The 19,910-nt window shown below is 54.3% G+C and overlaps 3 protein-coding genes across 6 annotated transcripts; 1 reads left to right on the top strand and 2 right to left on the bottom strand.

Moving 5' to 3' along the window:
- Positions 1-1,191: 1,191 nt before the first annotated feature.
- MRPL10 (mitochondrial ribosomal protein L10) lies at positions 1,192-8,649 on the bottom strand. Its single transcript, XM_004608917.2, has 5 exons — positions 8,528-8,649; positions 5,906-6,075; positions 3,169-3,333; positions 2,837-2,981; positions 1,192-2,233 (listed from the first exon to the last, which is right to left on the bottom strand). The coding sequence occupies exons 1-5, from the start codon at positions 8,577-8,579 to the stop codon at positions 1,980-1,982; spliced, it is 786 nt and encodes a 261-aa protein (XP_004608974.1). The 5' UTR covers positions 8,580-8,649; the 3' UTR covers positions 1,192-1,979.
- A 220-nt stretch (positions 8,650-8,869) lies between these two features.
- LRRC46 (leucine rich repeat containing 46) lies at positions 8,870-14,060 on the top strand. Its single transcript, XM_004608916.2, has 8 exons — positions 8,870-9,054; positions 9,142-9,247; positions 10,549-10,657; positions 11,894-11,940; positions 12,217-12,326; positions 12,472-12,541; positions 13,267-13,430; positions 13,704-14,060. Exons 1-8 carry the CDS (start codon positions 9,042-9,044, stop codon positions 14,045-14,047), a joined length of 963 nt encoding a protein of 320 aa, XP_004608973.2. The 5' UTR covers positions 8,870-9,041; the 3' UTR covers positions 14,048-14,060.
- Positions 14,061-14,960: 900 nt separating this feature from the next.
- SCRN2 (secernin 2) lies at positions 14,961-19,612 on the bottom strand. Of its 4 annotated transcripts, none has more exons than XM_004608710.2 (8): positions 19,541-19,612; positions 18,978-19,151; positions 18,169-18,350; positions 16,760-16,959; positions 16,145-16,360; positions 15,893-16,058; positions 15,516-15,696; positions 14,961-15,241 (listed from the first exon to the last, which is right to left on the bottom strand). In XM_004608710.2, exons 2-8 carry the CDS (start codon positions 19,149-19,151, stop codon positions 15,083-15,085), a joined length of 1,278 nt encoding a protein of 425 aa, XP_004608767.2. In that variant the 5' UTR covers positions 19,541-19,612; the 3' UTR covers positions 14,961-15,082. The 4 variants fall into 4 exon arrangements, with proteins under 4 accessions (XP_004608767.2, XP_054988309.1, XP_054988308.1 ...); XM_055132334.1 differs by having other exon boundaries at positions 19,474-19,575; XM_055132333.1 differs by having other exon boundaries at positions 19,433-19,542.
- Positions 19,613-19,910: the final 298 nt, after the last annotated feature.

Here is a 19,910-nt window from a genome sequence, read left to right as displayed (position 1 = left end):
TACACACACCCCTACCCACACACTCTACAGATCCCTACACACACTGTACACACTATACACACCCCTACATGCCCACACACTATACTACACCCCTATATACACACTATATACAAATATACACCTCTACACACATCCCTATACACACTATAGACACATACACCCTGCCACACACTATACACACACCCCTTCACATACACCCCTATATAACTATACACATACACTACACACACCCTACATACACAAAACACATGCACTGCCCTACACGCAACACACTGCTACACACATACACTATATACACACTCCTGCACACACACACCCCTACACACAACATGCACACATACCGATGCACAACACAGCTCCAGACACATCCCTACACACATACATCCCTACACACACACATCTCCACACACATACACACACACATATTCCTACACACATGTACTTACATCCCTACACACACATACACGAGCCTGGATGAAGCCCCTCATTAATATAAAAACCTGGTTCCCGTTGGTCTGGAATGATAGCACTGTGGGTAGGGTTTGTCTTACATGCACCTGACCCAGGTTCAAACCCTGTCATCCCATCCAGCTGACAAGCACCACTTCGGGTAATTTCTGAGTGCTGGTCCAGGAGTAACCCCTGAGCATTGCTAGGTGTGGCCCAAAACCAAATCAAAACACCCTGTCCCTTCAGCTTTTTTGCTCTTACTAGGAGAAAAAGAACCTTTTACTGGGCAAAGTTGTGGAAAGCCTTTATTATTTATTTTTTGCTTTTTGGTTCATACCCAGCAATGCACAGTGGTTACTCCTGGCTCTGCACTCAGGAATTACTCCTGGCAGTGCTCAGGGGACCATATGGGATGCTGGGAATTGAACCTAGGTCTGCTGCATCCAAGGCATATGCCCTACCTGCTGTGCTATTGCTCTAGGCCCCATGTGGAAAGCTTTTAAAAGCACCTGAGGGACACCCTATTATCCCCAAGAACCACCAGGAGTGACCCATAAACAGAGCCTGAAATAGCCCCTGAGCACCACTGGGTGTGGCCCAAACCCCAAACCCTGCTCCTCCCCACCCCCAAAGATGAACAGTGTGTGAAGGATGCCATCTGTGGGAGTAGGCACAGGCAAGACACATGGCAAGGTCTGCACATGAGCGGGGAACGAGAGAGTAAGTCTCAGACCAAGAAGCTTGTAGACAGAAGCACTTTATTGTATCGTAAAGCAGAGTCCCCCCACCTTCCCAAACCTGGCCCAGCCTGAGGGCAGAGCACTCCCCAGCACACCTGGGACCCCCCCACTGAGGAGCTCGTGTAGAAACCCATGGCACAAGCTTCATCTGGACCGCTCTGGCCCACCACTTTCAACCTGCTGACATCAGGCAGGCATACAGTATCGACGTGTCCACCACAGTCACAGTCTCTCGGGGCTGGAGCGATAGCACAGCGGGTAGGGCGTTTGCCTTGCATGCAGAAGACCCAGGTTTGATTCCCAGCATCCCATATGATCTCACAAGAAATTACTCCCAGGAGTAATTTCTGAGTGCATGAGCCAGGAGTAACCCCTGTGCATCGCCGGGTGTGACCACCCAAAACAAAACAAAACAAAACAAAACAAAACAAAAACAAAAAACACAGTCACAGTCTCCTTCACAGCTGAGAAGGGACGTTAACGTGGTGAGAAACCAAGACACCAAAATGGTGGCTAAGGGCAGTGCCACTGCAGGTTCTCCAACGAGAGCCAACCGAAGCACAGCGAACAGGCAGGTTGGACTCCAGGGGGCCGGGGGCTGGGGTGCACACACAAGGGACTTAGCTTTACTGCTGCTGTCTTGATCTTGAGCCAAAAGAGACCCCACTCCCATCAGGCCCCCTGTCAAGATGGCAGGGAGAGGGAGGAGGTCTTGGTTCTGATGTGGATGTGGGGGCACGGTGTCTGAGGAGGTCACTGTCAGTGGCCAGGCCGGTGATGGTGCACGGGCTAAGAGTCCTGCCCGGTGCTGGGAGCTGGCTGCCCCTCAGCTGGCCCCGTGAGGTCCTCCGTGGGCTGCTGTCTGACGTGCTGATCCAACAGGGCTGTGAGATGCAGTGGCTGGTTCTGAAGCAGGGTGTGGGTCTGGGCCATGAGGTGGGAGAGTCTGCCCACCAGCTCCGCCTGCGCCAAGGCCAGGCTGGGAAGCTTGGCGTAGTTGACAAGGCCCTGCCTGCTGAGGATGGTGTCATCGATGCAGCCACCTGTGGGGACAGAGGCAGTGGGACCCCTGAAGAATGCCCGTCTCCTTTTCTGCTGTGCCAGGCTCAAGCCCCGGGCCTCACGCATGGGAGACACTTGCCCTGTTCCGGGGCCACGGCCCTGGCTGGCTCTTCTTTGCAAGCTGTGCTCCAGCCCTCAGTGCCCTCCAAGGCCCTCCCCCCTCCCAGCCGGACTCCCCATCTGGCTCCTGCTTGCACCTCGCCCCCGCGCCTCATGTTTAGCACTGATCCCCGTCCTGCCTGACGCTTCCCTCCCAGCACCCATCTACCTGACCTGGACCCCAACAAGCCTACATTCCCTAAACCTTCCTGAGGAGTCGCACGTATGGGGGAATGCAAGAGGGGAGTCACGCACAGGTTCCTGCTCCCTGCACCCCCGAGCCTCAGGAAAGCAGAATTCTCCACAGGAGCAGCTCTGGGGAGTCAGCCGGAGGTGCAAGCCCGCTCCCCGGCCCCTAGGGCTACTTAGGCACCTCCATCTAGGTGGGCTCCCATACCCCGCAGCTAGACGGGAAGTGTCTTGAACACCCTGTCCCTCAGACGCCCCCCACCTGCGTGTGACTGATCCCCCCTCCGGCTGCTCACCGAGCAGGGGCAGGAAGGGCACCCCCTTCAGGATTCGGACCATCTCCTTGACCTTGGGCTCCTCGCTGACCAGCAGCAGGTTGTGCCCCACGAACAGCGGCAGCAGGTTGCGGTACTTGGAGTCCTCCAGGAAGGGCTTCAGGATCTGGAGGCGAGAAGGGCTCGCTGGGGTGAGTGGGGAGACCCCTCTGCCAGTCCCAGGTCCAGGGAGGCCGGCAGGGAGGGGGTCTCCTGAGCCCCTCAGAGGCACCCAGTCACCAGCTGGGCAGGTGGCGGGCGGCAGGGGGAGCTGCGCCCCCTAGTCCCTGGGAGAGGCGGGCGCGGCGACCCACCTGGTTGGGGTAGACCTTCATCAGGATCTTGTGTCTCCGCAGCTGGTGCCGGAGCAGCAGCTTGTCCTCCGCCCCCATAGCCACGTTCTGGCAGACGGCGATCATGCGGTTGTCTCGGAAAATTGCCTCGATCTCCCGACGGAGGAGCCGGATGAGGCCTGTCTCCTGCAGCCACAAAGGGGGGTGAGCAAGGGGGCGGAAGGTGCTCTTTCTCCCTCTACCCCTTCTTGCCTGTGGGGCAGCTGGCGCCTCCAGTGACTGCCCCCCACCAAGAGGAAAAGATCAGGGTCCCTGCAGGGGTGGGCCCAGACCCTGAGAGACAGTCTCCCCTCCCCCCCTTCTCAGAGTTGCTGTAGAACAGAGCCTCAAGCCTGGGGAGGCTCCAGCCCCAGAGCGGCCAGTGCCTGAGCCCGTCAGCCTTACCTGACTGCAGTGGTGGCCAAGTTACTTCAGTTCTCCCTTGGATGCTTTTCTCATTATTTTGACAGTTACAAATACAAGATAAGGGGCCGGAGGGATAGGACAGCAGGAAGTGCATTTGTCTTGCACACAGCCAACCCAAGTTCGATCCCGAGAACCCCATATGGTCACCCAACCCCGCCAGGTATGATTCCTGAGTGCAGAACCAGGAGTAAGCCCCGAGCTCAGTCAGGCAGGTGTGACCCAGTCCACAAACAAACAACAACAAAAATGAAAACAGGGACTGGAGGGGCCAGAGTGATAGTACAGCTGGTAGGGCATTTGCCTTCCATGTGGCCGACCCAGGCTCGATCCCTGGCATCCCATATTGTCCCCTGAGCCCAACAAGAGTGATTTCTGAGTGCAGAGCCAGAAGTAACTCTTAAGTGCCACTGGGTGTGACCCAAAAAAATAACAAAAAAATAGGGGCTGGAACAACAGTATAGCAGGTAGGGCACTTGCCCTTCACATGGCAGTCCCAGGTTCAATCCCCAGCATCCCATTCAGTACCCCAAGCCCCACCAGGAGTGATTCCTGGATGCAAAGCCAGGAGTAACCCCTGAGCATCACCAGGTGTGGTCCAAAAACCAACCAACCAAATAACCCAAATACAAGATAACTCTTCTGAGTGTGCAATCAAGAAGGAGGTACTGTCACAGAATATGACTTCATTTTAACATGCTGTTTCTCAGGCCGAGACACACTTCAGTAAGATGGAGTGTGTGCTTCACATGTTCAGTCTCCAGCACCACATGGTTTCCTGAGCACCACTAGGTGTGGCCAAAACAAATAAGACTGTTCCTCAAAGTCTTGGGAACTTTAGAGGTCTGAGAAAGTATTCAAGACCTTCATAAAGTAGCTGACTTTTTTGTTTTTGGCTTGGGAGCCACACTGAGAATGTTTGGGGTCTATTCCAGAGGCAATGCTCATGGGTCACTGCCAGTGGTACCTGGGTTCTTGAGGTTTCCATGGCTCTGGGGATTCAGCATGCAAAGAAAGCAAGCCAGTGCATTAAACGACCTGTCTGGGCCAACAGATTTTTTTTTTTGTCATTTGGCAGGGGAGAGGGGTGAACACATAAACAGTGCTCAGGAGCTATTCCTGACTCTGTGCTTAGAGAAAGTACCCCTGGCAGTGCTCAAGGGACCATATGTGGGATTGAACAAGGGACTGAACCCAGATCAGTGGGATGCAAGGCAAGTGCCTTAACCCCTGTACTATCTCTCTCCGGCCCCACAAGAGAAGTCTTTTTTCCAACTACAGCAGATTCTAAACTACGTTTAAACAGTGGAGTCAGGTACTCTCTGCAGAAATCCACTTAAATATACACAAGTGAACACATACCATCTCTACACATACTAGCCTATTTACTAGTTAGATACAAGTTAAAGGGAAGGAAGATTTGCTAGTATGAACTTGCTCTGTCCAAAGAAGTAACTACCAGCCACACATGCTGGTTATATTTAAATTGATGAAAGTTAAATGCACTTAGGAGTCCAGTTTCTCAGTTGCACACTACCATTGACCTTAAGAGCTGTAGTGCAGGTTCTCTTCCAGATGCTTTTAAGTTATGAGGTAGCATGCACCACTGGCTTTAAAAAAAAAAGCAGAGCTGGAGCTATAGTACAGCAGGTAGGGTGTTTGCCTTGCACGCAGCTAACCCAGGTTCAATCCCCAGCTTCCCATATGGTCCCCCAAGCACCACCAGGAGTAATTCCTAAGTGCAGAGCCAGGAGTAATCCCTGTGCATTGCAGGTGTGACCCCACCCCCCCTGAAAAAAAAAAGCGGAAAAAAAAATGCAGACCCCAAACCCCACCAGGAATGATCCCTGAGGACAAAGCCTAGAGTAATTCCCGAGCACTCACCCCAAGCCAGGAAAAAAAAAAAAAAATGAAAGAAATCCTGGAGGCCTGTGCATTCTGAAGCCCTAAGGCCAATGCAGAGCTAAATGGCATGGACCATCCTACACACCATACTATCTCCCCTCCACCGTTCCCCCCCACCGCCCATTGACTTCCTTTTTGTTGCTTTTGGTTTTGAGGCCACAGCCAACACTCAGGGGTTATTCTTGGCAATGGGGACGATACGGGATTTGAGGGATCGATCCCAGGTTGGCCGCATGCAAGGCAAATGCCCAGCCCGCTGTGCTATCTCTCCAACGGGCCCCTGCAGTGGATGGGCCTTGGCCCTGGAGTTTCACATCACTACAATCACTAAGGATCATTTCTGTCACTGGCCCAGCATCAGGTGACATGACATGCCCAGTTTCCTCCTTACCTCCTTGGGGGGGCTTGGAGGAGGTGGTAGGCATCTTGGATTGACTGCTGGTTTGGGGGGGATGTACTCCGTCACAGCCATCAGCTTCTGCCTTTCAAAGTGCATCACACGTCGGTGGCGGGTGACGGCTTTGGAGCCACAGCGGACAATCTGGAGGGTGGGCAACCGGCCTGGAGGGAAAAGGAATGTGTGAGATGCAGCTTCCTAGTCTAGTTGGCTTGGATGGAGGACGTCTCCTGTGCAGACTCCTCCACCTCCTCAGCACAAACGTGGGACAAAGAATTGCCAGTCAGAAGTTCTGAACCTTCTCTTTCAATGTGTGACCTCAATGAATGACGTAATTGTCTGAGGTTTCTATTTTTCCCATGTTTCCTTACGAACAAAGATGACAAAAAAAGGAGAGGGTATTTTGTTTTGTTTTGTTTCGGCTTTTTGGGTCACACCTCGCAATGCACAGGGGTTATTCCTGGCTCTGCACTTAGGAATCACTCCTGGCGGTGCTCAGGGGATCATATGGGATGCTGGGAATCGAACCCGGGTCGGCCGCATGCAAGACAAACTCCCTACCCGCTGTGCTATCACTCCAGCCCCACGAAAGGGTATTTTGAACTTCTTTTTTTCTGTTTGTTTTTGGGTCACACCCGGCAGTGTTTAGGGAATACTCGGTTACTTCTGGCTCTGTGCTCAGAAATCAAGTCCTGGCAGGGTTGATGGATCATATTGGCCAGGAATTGAACCTGGAATCGAACCTGGGTTAGCCACATGCAAGGCAAGTTTCTTACCCGCTGTACTATCTTTCCGGCCCCTGAACAAATTATTTTTAAAAAAGGGTTCCCTTTTTTTTAGAATTTTTTTTTTCTAAATAGCTGTCATCCCGTTGCTCATCGATTTGTTCGAGCGGGCACCAGTAACGTCTCTCATTGAGAAACTTATTGTTACTGTTTTTGGCATATCCAATACGCCAGGAGTAGCTTGCCGGGATCTGCCGTATGGGCGCGATACTCTTGGTAGCTTGCCAGACTCTCCGAGAAGGGCAGAGGAATTGAATACGGGTCGGCCGCGTGAAAGGCGAACACCCTACTATGCCAAAAACAGTAAAAATAAGTCTCTCAATGCTAGACGTTGCTGGTGCCCGCTCGAACAAATCGATGAGTAACGGGATGACAGTAAAACAGTAAAAACCAGTAAATAGCTAAAGAGGAAGTTTTGTATTGGAAAACCTTGTGGGCCAGAGAGAGTACTGGTGGGTGTGAACCCAAAGCAAAACAAAATAAATTAGAGTCTTCCAGGCTCAGCAGAGAATACTCAGCTCTGCCATTGTGTCACAAAAGCAATCAGAGACATTATGTAAATAAGCAGTTATAGCCGTGTAAGCAGTTATAGCTGTGTTGCAATGAAATTTTATTTACAAGTTTGGATAGTACAGGGGTTAAGGCAATTGCTTTGTATGCAGCATATCCATGTTCAATCCCCAGCACCCATATAATCTCCTGAGTACCACCAAGAATGATCTGAAGCTCAGAGTGAGCCCTAAGCACTGCAGGGTAAGGTCCAAACAATTTAAAAACAAACATACCAAAAAATTATATATAAGCACGGTAACCAGCCCTCCCAATATCAGCTTACTTGTGTCTAAGTCTTAGCTACTTAAATTTTAAGTGGGGACTGCATATGAGGGTCACCTAATTGAATATGGGGGTTACACAACATTGACAATAGTAAAAAAAGTTTCTGAACCATACAATGAATTTCAAGGCGCTTCTGGCACTGCTCACTCATGTTGCATTTCTCTTTCGAAAAGGAATCCTGAGCAGAAAAAGCTTAAGAAGCCTTGATCTTGGCCAATGGCTGGCAAAACCCAACCAGCCACTTCCGTATTACCCAGAAATTCGTGAAAACCACACACTTGCAGGACCCATCCTGGACCAACTGCATCAGCAGTTCAGGAACGGAGTACCACAAACTGTTCCATCCACCCTGCAGCTGCTACCCCCACGAGCTAAGGTTTGAACAAGACTGACTGACTGCTCAGAAACCTTCACTCCTCATAAGAAGCAAGTGAGAAAAATGGTCCCCACAAAAAGTCACCCATGAAATACATTTTGCGTGTCAGGTACCAGGCCACCTGCTGGCAATGCCCAATTCACATGGTTCTGCCCTTATGAATTCTAATAACTTCTTAGATACCAAATAAAAGTCTACAGAGATGACAGACGAAAGGGTCGATAAAAAGGTGCAATATAGTTCTAACAGGGATAGGCCTCAGGAGACGACCTTCAGCAAGACCTTAAGAAAGGGGCTTAATGCCAAGGTGGGTTCAGAGGAGGCTGAGGGGGGTTAAGGGCTGGGTGACAGTCAATCAAGACGAGGTTACGGGGCGGCGGCAGGAAAGGAACACTGTGGCTGTCGTGGGCGTTATCGCTGTGCTGCTATTATTACTAGAAGTTGGGGTCGCGGCACCAGAAGGAGGAAGGAGGCCTCCGGCGAACTAGCCGGTGCCCAGGGGTCAAGGGGAGCTGTCCGGGGTCAGAGACTATAGGTGAAGATCAACAGTGGCGAAGGGAAGACGAGGACTAGAGAGCATCGACCGGTTCGCTCAGTCAAGCCTGGGCCACCCCTTACCCGCCTGGGGCAGGAGACCCCCTCGCAGCATCCCAGCCATGGGCGCAGCCATCGCGACCGGAAGAGGGGACGGAGGCGGGCGAGACGGAGGAGCTGAGGATTGTGGGAAGTCTGGAGCCGGAAGCAGTGGGCGGAGCCGCTCATTGGGCCGCAATCCGCACGCGCCGAGCCCGCCCCCTGGTCTCGAGGCAACGACGCCAGCGTCCTAGCAACGGCTTTTTTCTCTCCACACCCACACATACTAACCCACAAATACACACACACGCGAACTTATATCCAGAGTCTCCCGGTTTGCAGGCAGCAAAGTCTCTCTACACCCTTCAGTCTCCAGACCCCGCGCTTTCATTTTTTTCTTCCATCCCACCGACAGCGATTTGCTCTGTATCAAACCCTTTTCTTTGTTCCCCTCCTCTCTGAGCTTCTTTAGCCTCACACCATCTTGCATTTCGCCGTCCCTAGGGCTTGTCCAAGGGCTCCTCTTAGTTCCCGTCCCCTCTGTCCCCACCAGCCTGTGATGATGCCTGGAGGTGAGTAGGTTGGTGGGATGGTGAGTAGAACAGATGGGGGGCAGGCCCCAAGAATAAGGAAATGCAGCAACTTGTCTTTTTTAACAGATGAATCTTCTCAGAGTTCAGAGGAAAGTGGCGTGTGCATTACAGAAGACCTAATAATTAAGCGCAATTTGTCCTTCCCTGAGGATGAGGATCTGTCAGAGAAGATGTGAGTTCATGTGGGAGGAAGTGGATGCTGAAAGATAGAAACACCTAGGTTAACCAGTCCTGTGAACTCTGATGATTCGTCATCTCATTTTTTTCTCTTTATTTACTCCACAATACAGTCAGTGGTCAGGTGCAATTGATTTACCCTTCTCAAAACTCATTTTTCTTCTTTTCCACCATGCTCATTTAAATGTTTTAGATGTAGCTCTTAGTTCCTCTCAACAAACTCCTAATAAATCTTCCCGTGCCTCATACAGGCTTCTCATACTGTTGCCTTCAGAGTGATTTACATGACAAGTCTTATCAGACATTACCTGATGGTCCCTATCTTGGCCCCTCAGTAGCTCCAGAATGAAAACCAAATGCTTTAGCATGAGTTGCTCTTTGATATGCTTTCAGACCTATTTCTTGCCACTCTCCAAAAATATGCAATTCTTCTAATACCCATGTTCTCATACCTTAGCACCTTGCTACTTGGAGTGGGCTAGGGCTGGAGGGACTACACCACCAGCATCTTCTGGGAGCTTGTAATAACCCAGAATCCCAGGCCTGTGCCTTACTTGAATTAGAATATGCATTTTAACAAGACCCATTCTCTCTCTCTCTCTCTCTCTCTCTCTCTCTCTCTCTCTCTCTCTCTCACACACACACACACACATACCACGCACAAGTTCAAGAAAGGCTTAATTAGCATATATTATTCCCTCTCCTTAAATCCTTAAAATTCTCTCCCACATTTCTGGTTAACTAATTTTCATTGGTCATGTCCAGGAACCATTCTGAGTCCCCTGCTCTGGACTTGGTACACTGATCACATATTTTTTTAGTCCTTGCCTGTGCCAGCCATTTGTCATAGGTGTTTGGCCTGCTTCACTAGTAGAGATGATAGGGACTCTGCCATTTGTCTCTAGTAGGCACTTGGCAAGAATGGATTCGCCTGTAGAGACAGGTCCATCTCTGTCCACTCCTGTCCCAGTCCCATACCTTCACCATCCACACTGGCGTGCTGAAGGCTCTTGGGCCTCCGAGTCTCTCCAGAAACCATATGCCAGCAGCACTCAATGTCCTACTCCAAGCGCCCTTATTTCTTCTCTCATACTAATCCTTCCCAGAGCTTCAGAGACCCAGGGCTCCAAGACAACCCATTTTCATAGTGTGAACGTCACTTCATGAATCAAAATTTGTTTCTGACATCTCCTCATCACTTAATTACCCACATTTACACTCCCTACCTCCCATCTTCCCTGCTGAGAGACCTGGGAAGTGGCATTCCATTATACCACCCTGTTGGCCATTCCCCAGATTCCACAGCCTGGCTGAGCTGCAGACTGTTCGCCTGGACCGGGAGGGGATTACCACTATCATGAACCTGGAGAGGCTTCAGAATCTTCACAGTCTCTATCTGCAAGGGGTAACTTCTGTCCCTGCCCTCTCTTGTCCTCTGCCCCACCCTGTGAATCAAGTCCCTCTACTCTCAAAGGAGCCAGCCTGTCCCTGAAGTTTGGGCTATAGAGCTTCATTTCATCTACTCTCAGATGAATCAGAACTTCTGAGTTGAAAGAGCTGTCTTCCCAAAAGGTTCTGCATGTTTTGGAATTCCTCTTTTTGTCAGACACTTTTCTTGGTCTGGAAGTCCTTGGGGTCTACCTCAATTCTTCATGTTAAATAGGGAGCACATTTGCTGCTTTGAAAAAGTGAACCAAGATGATTCCCAGGGCTAGAAAGATGGCTAAATGGTCTAGAGTATATGCTTTGCATGTTCAATCCCCAGCACTGCATGCCCCCCCCCCCAAACATTGACAAGAACGATTCTCAAGTGCTTTCAGATGCACCCTTTGAACCAAAACTATCATTCCTGGATCTGGGACGACAGTACAGTGGGTGGGGCACTTGCTTTGCATGCAGCTCACCCAAGTTCAGTCCCGGACATCCCATATGGTCCCCTGAGTCCTGTCAAGAGTAATTCCTGGGGCTGGAGCAATAGCACAGCGGGTAGGGCATTTGCCTTACACATGGCCGACCCAGGTTCAATTCCCAACATCCCATATGGCCCCCCGAGCACCACCAGGAGTAATTTCTGAGTGCATGAGCCACGAGTAACCCCTGAGCATTGCCGGGTGTGACCCAAAAAGAAAAAATAAAAGTAATTCCTGAGTGCAGAGCCAGGAGTTACCCCTGAATATTGCTGGGTATAGGCCCCAAAAAATGATTTCTGAAAGAAGTTTAGTGAAGGGGGAGCTAGTGAGTGATCTTCCATCTCCCCTCCACCCCAGTTTAGTAACCCCAGTTCCCTTAACCTTATCCACAGAAACTTCACAAATCTAAATAATGTATGTTCATGGTTCCCTCTGCGGAAGCAAGCCACCCCAAGGCTTGGATCTTTTCTTTGGACCCCTAAGACTCTTGAAGTTCACCCCCACAGACTTGGGAGTGCAGTTCTTTCATAACCACCACCCCCCCCGCCCCGTGTACACTCAGTAGCCCACCTAAAGAAAGCAAATCATTTCATAACGTGGTAACAAACAGGTCAAAGAGTGGGGTGACCATGCCCCACATGACATATTTCTAGTCCCAAGAGACAGGATCACTAGGCGAAGCCCCTTTAAGGCCCTGCCCCAGGTGACCTCCCTTTGGTGTCTTTCTGCAGAATAAGATCCGGCGAATTGAGAACCTTAGCTGCATCCCTTTCTTGCGGTATGTGGGACCAGGGTCCAGGAGGGTGAGGGGAACCTGGGACACCTACTGAAGAACCGATTGCCCTGACCGCCACTACTCTGAATGTGGCTTTTTGTCACCTGAGGATCCAGCCAGCCAAGCTCTGCTTCCCTCACCCCCAAAGCCACATCTCCCCAGCTGCTTAGGCAAGCACCCTGCTCTGGCCTCCCCCCACCCCCAGGCACAGGCAGAGCCTGCGCCCCTTCTTCCACCTGTTCTGGGACTCACTCTGTGCCCACCCCTCCTCCCCTGCAGCTTTCTGTCTCTGTCAGGAAACCTCATCAAGCAGGTGGAAAACCTCCGTGACCTCCCACACCTCCAGTTTTTGGATCTTTCTGAGAATCAGATAGCTACACTGCAGTTAGGTAGGAAGGCCCCTGCCTGGCCAGGGAAGGCGTCTCCTCTGCCCCAGCACCTCCCCCGCTGGGGGACAGCCGGGTTGTACAGAGGCCGTGGCTCTGGGCCAGAAGAGGGTCCGAGCACCCTAATCTCTCTGCTTGGTGTGTACAGATGAGTTCCCCCAGTGCCTGCTCATCCTCAACCTGACAGGAAACGGCTGCACCAACCTGGATGGTTACAGGTGAGGAGGTGCTGGAGGGGGTGGCAGCCAACCTCCTCCTCGGTTCCATGGGAGTCCCTCTCAGCGTGGAAACCTGGGGCCAGGGATGGCTCTGCAGGCTGAGCCTGGGGCTGGAGCTATAGCACAGCGGGTAGGGTGTTTGCCTTGTACAGGGCCAAGCCGGGTTTGATTCCCAGCATCCCGTAAGGTTCCCCCAGCACCACCAGGAGTAATTCCTGAGTGCAGAGCCAGGAACAACCCCTGAGCATCGCGGGGTGTGACTCAAAAAGCTAAAAAGCTACAGGCTGACCCATAGCTTTGCTTGGCTGGAATGCCCAGATTCAATCGCTGGCACCACGTGATCCCGACTCTCACCAGAAGCAACCCTGAGTAGATTGGGAGTAGCCCCTGAGCACTGCTGGGTGTGGCCCCAAACCACCAAAACAAAACGGGCTGAAAAGCTCATTGTGAGTGTGTGCTTTGCCTGTGAGGCCTGGGAGTGACCTTTCAAGCACAGAGCCGGGAGTGGCCCTGAGCACCCCCAAACAAACCTGGGGTCATCCTCCATGGCACCTGCTCCCCCAGCCCAGCTCCAGGCAGTCCCTCCCTCCCTCCCTCCCTCCCTCCCTCCCTCCCTCCCCACCTCCATGTGGATCCAGCCCTTAGCCTTTGAGCAGAATCTGCGCCCTGCAGGGCTGGAGGTGTCAGGCACCCTCCCCAGCAGCCTCCCCTGGCCCACCTGGCAGGAAGCAGGTGGTTCGAGCGCTGCCGCTGCTCCTGGACCTGGATGGTGAGCAGATCATGGAGCGCTGGACCTCGGATGATGAGGACAGAAACTCAGAGGAGGGGGACGTCAATAAAGACGACCAGGAGTATCCAGAGCTATCTGGCCCCTTCTCCACTGAGCGAGGTGACCCGCTTCCCAAGGCTGGCAAACCCCTGCAGCCCACCCAGACCTCGGGGGCCTGGGGGAGCTGAACTGGAGGGTATGAAGTAAAACTGGGGGGGTGTGGGGAAGCTGAATTGGGAGGTTTGGGGGAGCTGAACTGGCCATGATGTCTGCAGACGGGCCTCAAACCCAGAGCAGTGCCTGGACCACAGCAGGGCAGGGCTGCCAGACCGTCAGCTCCTTTCCCTGCCCCACGGTGGGCAGCGCCCTGGAGCTCCCTTTCGCCCTCTGCAGGCTTCTTCAGGGAGCTGGAGCAGGAGATGGCCAGGCACCGGGAGCGCAGGGAGCGGGAGGCCCTGATGGAGCACCAGCTGCGGATGGACACTCAGCCAGTACTCACCAACCTCCCCACACTGTTCCCCGGGCCCTCAGCTGACCAAAACAATGCTGCTGTCGCTCCCGATGGAGGGCAGGAGACGGCCCCAGAGCCTACCTCGGAGTCCCCAACCACCTCCAGCCACAGGCACAGCAGCCAGCGCTCCCGGAACCAGCCCAGCTCTGAGCAGGCCAGGAAGGGGTCCAAAACAGCTTCAGGCGCCAAGACCTCCCCAGTGGGGCATCTTCTTCAGCCTCAGTAAAATGCTGACCCAGAGCAAGAGCTGAAGAGCAGCCTGACTCACTCAGCTAGTCGGCAGAGGTGAGGAATAAGTGTGTGGGGAGGCTCTCCTGCCTCTCCAAGCCTTTCCCTGGGTCTCCAATAAAGTGTCCCAAGGCCTGACAAATGAGCTTCTAGGTCATTTGCTGGGACTCTCGGGAGGGTACAGACACAGGCTCCCAAGGAACAGCTGGGAGAATCCAGAGCGGCCCATTCTCAAGAACCAGTTCAGAGGGCTGGAGCGATAGCACAGTGGGTAGGGCGTTTGCCTTGCACGCGGCCAACCCAGGTTCAAATCCCAGCATCCCATATGGTCCCCTGAGCACCACCAGGAGTAATTCCTGAGTGCAGAGCCAGGGATAACCCCTGTGCATCGCCAGGTGTGACCCAAAAAGCTAAAAAAAAGAACCAGTTCAGAGTGGCCAGCGCGCTCGCCCTGTACACAGCTGACCTGGCTTCAATTCCTGGCACCCCATACGGTCCTCCAAGCACCGCTGGGAGTGACCCCTGAGTACAGAGCCAGGAGTCTGATGGAAGACACTGATGGAAGTGACCCCAAACTACAAAATAAAAATAGGCTCAAAGGGCCTATACCCTGGCTCCCAACCCTGATGAGGGGGAAGTGGGCCCCCCCTGGGAGAGAGCCAGCTCACTGCACCCCTCCCGAGGGCACTGCCCACTTTCAAAGCAAACACCACTGCTGCTCGTTGTTCCAGGATCACAGTCACGAGTGTTCAAGGCACGACCTTCCCTGCACCCCAGGAGGCCACTTCCCATGACCTAAGGTAGAAGAGTCTGCCCCCAGCAAGACAACCAGCGGCCCCTCAGCCAGCTCTCTGCTGACCTTTACCCTCATTTGCCAGCCCCCCAGGCTTCCCCTACCCCCAAGGCCACTAAACAGGGAAATAAAACATTTATTAAGATAAAGGTCCAACCAACCACTGAGAACAAGACTGGCAGGTGGAAGGGATGACACAGATCCTGGGACCCCCATCCGCCTCCCCCCAGAGGCAGGGTCTCAGGCATACGCCAGGCTCTCCCTCTCCACAAAGGCCTGGAAAAGGCCCCCCAGCCCCTGGGCAGGTGGGGGTCCCTCCCCAGCCAGCAACCTTCGCACAGCCTCCAGGCCTTCCCGCTCCAGATCCCGCTGCTGCTGCCGGAGCCGCTGCCCCTGATCCTGCCCGGGGAATGGCAGAGAGGTGGCCCTGGAATGGGGTGCCCTCCCGAGGAAGGGGGACACACACATCATCCACCAACACACACACAAGTAGAGCAAAGGGCAGCTGCCTTGCCCAGGAGAGTCTCTTCCAGCCCTAGGGCCTACACAGGACGTGGGAGGAGGACACAGACACACATACAGGCACACATGCACATGCGCACACACATGCATACGCGCACGCACACGCACACGCATACACACGCACGTGCGCTCACACACACACACACATTACCTGCTCACTCTCCATAAGCCCCAGCGCCGCCTGGTGTCTACAGTACAGGGCGTGGCGTCGATCCACCTGAGTCTGGAACCGGGGCAGCCTCCGCACAGGATCCTGGGCTCCAAAACTAGGGGACAGCACCTGGGGAGCTTGGGCCGCCCCAACCCCAAAGATGAAAGGTTTGAACACTGACCTAAAAGGGTCGCAGGAGGTGGGGCGGGACAGAGAGAGTGCCGGGGTTAAGGCGCTTGCCTGGCCACTCCAGCTTGATCCCTGGCACCATCTGGTGCCCCAAGCACCGAAAGGAGCCAGGAAAAGCCCCTGAGCACCGCTGGGTGTGTCCCCCGCAAAAATTCAGGGAGCACAGTGAGGCGTCCCACCTCTCTCACCGGGAAGGGTCGGGCGTGGCGGTAAGGAAGTGGACGCAGGGCAGGGCGGGGTCCTGGGGCAGCACGGACACCATGCTGGCCGTGGTGCGGAAGCCACCGGAGTCCATGCAGATGCCGCTCTCCTTGTTCCTGAGGATGTCCATCATCACCTCGGCCGTAATGACCCCTGCAACGAGAAAGGGGGGTGAGGAGCCCTTGGCCCCTGGAAGTGATGGGAGGGGAGGAGGTGGCTCGGCCCGCCCACTCGCTCACCCTGCTGTTGCCGCAGCAGCTCCCGGCCGGCCTGGAAGCGGGCCTTGGCGGCCTCCATGCGCACTGGCTGCTGGGTCAGCGAGAAGACCTGGGCGAAGTCAAAGGTGCCCTGCCCATCCCACCAGCCCTGCGCCTGCGCGTGGGGCCGCAGCTCGGGGTGCTCGGCAGAGACATCCGTGCCAATGCTCAGCTGGTTGGAGAGGTTTCGAGCCCCCTCTGTGGAGGAGACAGAGGTCAGGAGGTCACTGACTTATCCAGCACTGTTCTATGCTGGGCACGCAGCGAGGGGCCACAACCATGACGAGGAGAACAGACACAGACACACACACACACACACACACACAAACACACACACAGACAGACACACACACACACACCCTGTTATGGGAGACAGGCAAAAGGATGACAGAAATAAATGGGAGCTTGATCTGTGTCAAGAGCTTACAGCAGGCACCAGGTGGAGTCTCAGCGAAAGGGGGATCTGGGTTCTATGCCCCGCAATACATACAGTCCCCAAGGGCTGAGAGTGACCCCAAGACACATGAAAGGGGAGATCTGATCACCAGGGAGTTCAGGGACTGCCCTGGAGTCATTCATGGAGAGGCAGATCCTCACCCTGAATCCTCTGGGCAGCCCAAAGCCTCCCCGCTGTCTCCAGCACCCATGCCTCTGTCCGGTCTGCCAGCAGGAAAGTGTTGTGGTAGGAGAAGGGCGTGGGGTCCTCCCGGCAGCTGCCACCCTGCCCGTAGCGCTCCAGCAAACCAGTGATCACGTCCACAGCCTCCCGGGCTGAGCGGCTCCGTTCCAAAGCCAGCCTGGCAAAAGAGGTGCAGAGGACAAGGTCCAGGGAAGGTTGGGGACAAGCTGAGGCCATAGAGAGTGACCAACGCAGATGGTATGACACACATCTGAGCCACGAGCTGTCGAGCTCAGCTCAGGGGGCACCAGAAAAAAGACCCCAAGCCATCTTGGGGAGACAGAAGTACCCTGAGCCTCTCAGTCCTCAATCAGAGCAGCGCAACTTTGTTTCATTTTGGGTCAGATCCAGCAGTGCTCAGGGCTTCCTTCTGGCTCTGCACTCAGGGATCTGGTAGTGCTCAGAGATGCTGGGGACTGAATCTGGATCTGCCCTGTGAAAGGCAAGTGCCACCGTACGTGTGATACCTCAGAACACTGCATGAGATTTTATTGGAAAAAACATTTACTTTGTTTTGGCGGGGGGCGCGGGAGGGAGAGAGCCACATCCAGCTGTGCTCAGGGCTTACTCCTGGCTCTGAGCTCAGGGATCACTCTTGGCAGTGCTGAGGGGACCATATGGGGTACAGGGAATAAAATCCAGGTCACCTAAAGGAGCCAGAGAGAAAACACAGCAGGTAAGACCTTGCATGAGGCCAAGCCAGGTTCAATTTCCAGCATCCCATATGGTCCCCTGCGCACCGCCAAGAGTGATTCCTGAGTGCAGAACCAAGAGCAACCCTGAATCACCAGGTGTGGCCCCCAAAAAAAAATAAATCCAAATCAGCTGTGTGCAAAGTAAGGGCCCTACTCTCCATACTATTTCTCCAGCCTCTCAAAACATTTTACCTCTGTAGGAGATAAAATACATAGATAGTACACAAGACTAAGGCCCTTGCCTTACATGAGGCAGACCCAGGTTCAATCCCCAGCACCACCTATGGCCCCCTAAGCACCACCAGGAGTGATCCCTGAGTACAAAGCCTGGAATATAACTTAAACTCTTCCGGGTATGATCCCAAACAATCCCTCTTTTCCCTGCCTACTTCCCCTCCAGAAGAAAAGAGAACACAAATTTACTACTCTCCTCCTAAGCTCAGAGAGGCCTGGAGAAAGCCACGTTGTTTTAGCTTACCCGATGGGGCCATGAAGAGGGGCAGGAGCACCTCCCTGGTGAGGGTGTGAGGGCACAGTGGGCAGAAAGGAAGAGCCCCCGGGAACGGAAGCAGGTGACCCAAGTCAGTGCTGGATCCCGATTCTGGGGAGTGGAGAGGGGGCGGGGTTCGCACCTGAGCAGATCCATGCCCAGCAGGGCCTCCCCATCCCGGACAGGCTCCTTGGTCCACACCGCTTCATTGCCAATGCAGACCCCGTGCTCGTTGGCGCCCATTTCGGCCCCCCACAGCCAAGAGGGGCGGCTCAGGATCACAGCATGGGTCTTTGGTACCTGTTCCACCTCTATGTAGGTGCACTGTGAGGAAAAAAAACGAAGGGCCCGCTCAGAAAGGGGGATGCCGCTGGAGGGCTGATTCTGTGCCAGTCACCTTATCCCGCCCTTTGAGAGAAGTTTTCTTATTCCCATTTTAGAGTAGGGTACAGATCAAGAAGGGCACGGCCCCTCCACCCTGGGGGGTCGCTGAAGAGAGTACAGCAGGTTGGGCATTTTGCCTTGCCTGTGGCCAACCTGGGATTGATCCCCCAATGGATCCCGTATGGTCCCCAGAGCACTGCCAGGAGTAACCTCTGAACATCTTGGGCTGTGGCCTCAAAACCAAAACAACAACAAAAAGAAAAGAGTAGGGGGGTAGAGGGGAGAAAGTATAATGTGTAGAGCACTTGCCTTGCATGCAGCTGACCCAGATTTGACTTCTGGCACCCCATAGGGTCTCCTGAGCCTGCCAGGAGTGATCCCTGAGCAGAGCCAGGAGTAAGTCACACACGTAAACATGCTCACACACACGGCTACGGGGTAGGTCCTGTTGGCCTACTCTGAACTCATGCTCTTTCCACTACATCTGGTGGCTTCCCAGGTGTGGGGAGTAGGGGGGCCTAGAAGAGATGTGCCGCACAGTCCTGCTCCCGTCAAGGTCCGACCCACCTGGAGCCGGCTCCCTGGGGCGTGAGTGGCTGCTGGGAGGAACACCACCTCTTGCACCTCATCCCGAGGTCGGTCAGAGTTCTTGGCAAAGATCACTGCCGGCGTGGCCGAGGCCGGAGGCACCGAGACAAAGCAGTCACAGGAGCACGGGATGTCGGGGGCCGGCGATGCCATCTGGGAAGAGGTGGGCACAAGTGAGTCCCTCCTGGATCTCCTCTCCCACCCCCAGCCCCCACCCCTGGCTCAGTTCCAGAAAATCCCTCATCTCAACATACGCAAAAGAACTCAGAGAAGGCACTGCCACGGGGTTCTGGACGCTTAGCACCCCACGCCCACTAGACTCCAGCCGTGTGCAATGGGCTCAGCCACTCTCCCCGCAAGCCTTAGGCTCGGGAATCAGCAGAGCTGGGTGCAAACCGCACGCCCCGCGCGTCCTGCCCAGGGAAGAATCTGACCCTTTCGTGCAGCCAGGGGACCAATTTCCTCGCCAGCCCACCTTCCTCCAACAGTGCTACACTCCTCTTGCCCTCTTTCTGGCTTCCCAAACTTTATGTGCCCCTCACCCTCTCTCCCTCTTAGACCCCCAGCAAAGTCCCGGGCGCCAACTCCTCCCCTCCGCCTCCGGTGCGTCCTATTGGCTCCCTGGCGACCTTTGCCCGGGGCGGGGCCGCGGGCGGAGCCGGAACCGAGCGCCTGAAGTTCCGCACTTTTCCGCCAGGGTGCGCGCCAGCACCACTTGTGGTCGCCCAGCGACTTTGCAAACCCCTCCCGGCGACCCGCCCTTCTGGGCAGGCGCCTCTTTTCAAATCTGCGGTGGATCCGCGGGTTCCCGGAGTGGAGTCACTGTCGGCGGGTTGGTAGGGGTCAGGGGGGAGTGGAAGGGAGTGGAAAGGGAGGAACGAAAAACCGGGCTTCTCTGTTAGAGAACCAGGA

This window comes from Sorex araneus, chromosome 3, assembly GCF_027595985.1.
Source record: "Sorex araneus isolate mSorAra2 chromosome 3, mSorAra2.pri, whole genome shotgun sequence".
Taxonomy (NCBI): Eukaryota; Metazoa; Chordata; class Mammalia; order Eulipotyphla; family Soricidae; genus Sorex; species Sorex araneus.
This window is presented reverse-complemented; position numbering and strand designations above follow the sequence as displayed.

Excerpts from the sequence above, each read along its gene's own strand:
- MRPL10 (XM_004608917.2), bottom strand. The coding sequence starts at position 8,579 with ATGGCTGCGCCCATGGCTGGGATGCTGCGAGGGGGTCTCCTGCCCCAG. Across the intron at positions 6,076-8,527 it reads GGGTCTCCTGCCCCAGGCGG|GCCGGTTGCCCACCCTCCAG; the intron begins GTAAGGGGTGGC and ends TTTTCCCTCCAG. Across the intron at positions 3,334-5,905 it reads CTCCAAGCCCCCCCAAGGAG|GAGACAGGCCTCATCCGGCT; the intron begins GTAAGGAGGAAA and ends TTGTGGCTGCAG.
- LRRC46 (XM_004608916.2), top strand. Across the intron at positions 11,941-12,216 it reads AGCTGCATCCCTTTCTTGCG|CTTTCTGTCTCTGTCAGGAA; the intron begins GTATGTGGGACC and ends CCTCCCCTGCAG. Across the intron at positions 12,327-12,471 it reads GATAGCTACACTGCAGTTAG|ATGAGTTCCCCCAGTGCCTG; the intron begins GTAGGAAGGCCC and ends TGGTGTGTACAG.
- SCRN2 (XM_004608710.2), bottom strand. The coding sequence starts at position 19,151 with ATGGCATCGCCGGCCCCCGACATCCCGTGCTCCTGTGACTGCTTTGTC. Across the intron at positions 16,960-18,168 it reads CTGGGCATGGATCTGCTCAG|GCTGGCTTTGGAACGGAGCC; the intron begins GTGCGAACCCCG and ends CTCTTTTGCCAG. Across the intron at positions 15,697-15,892 it reads GCCACGCCCGACCCTTCCCG|GTCAGTGTTCAAACCTTTCA; the intron begins GTGAGAGAGGTG and ends CGACCCTTTTAG.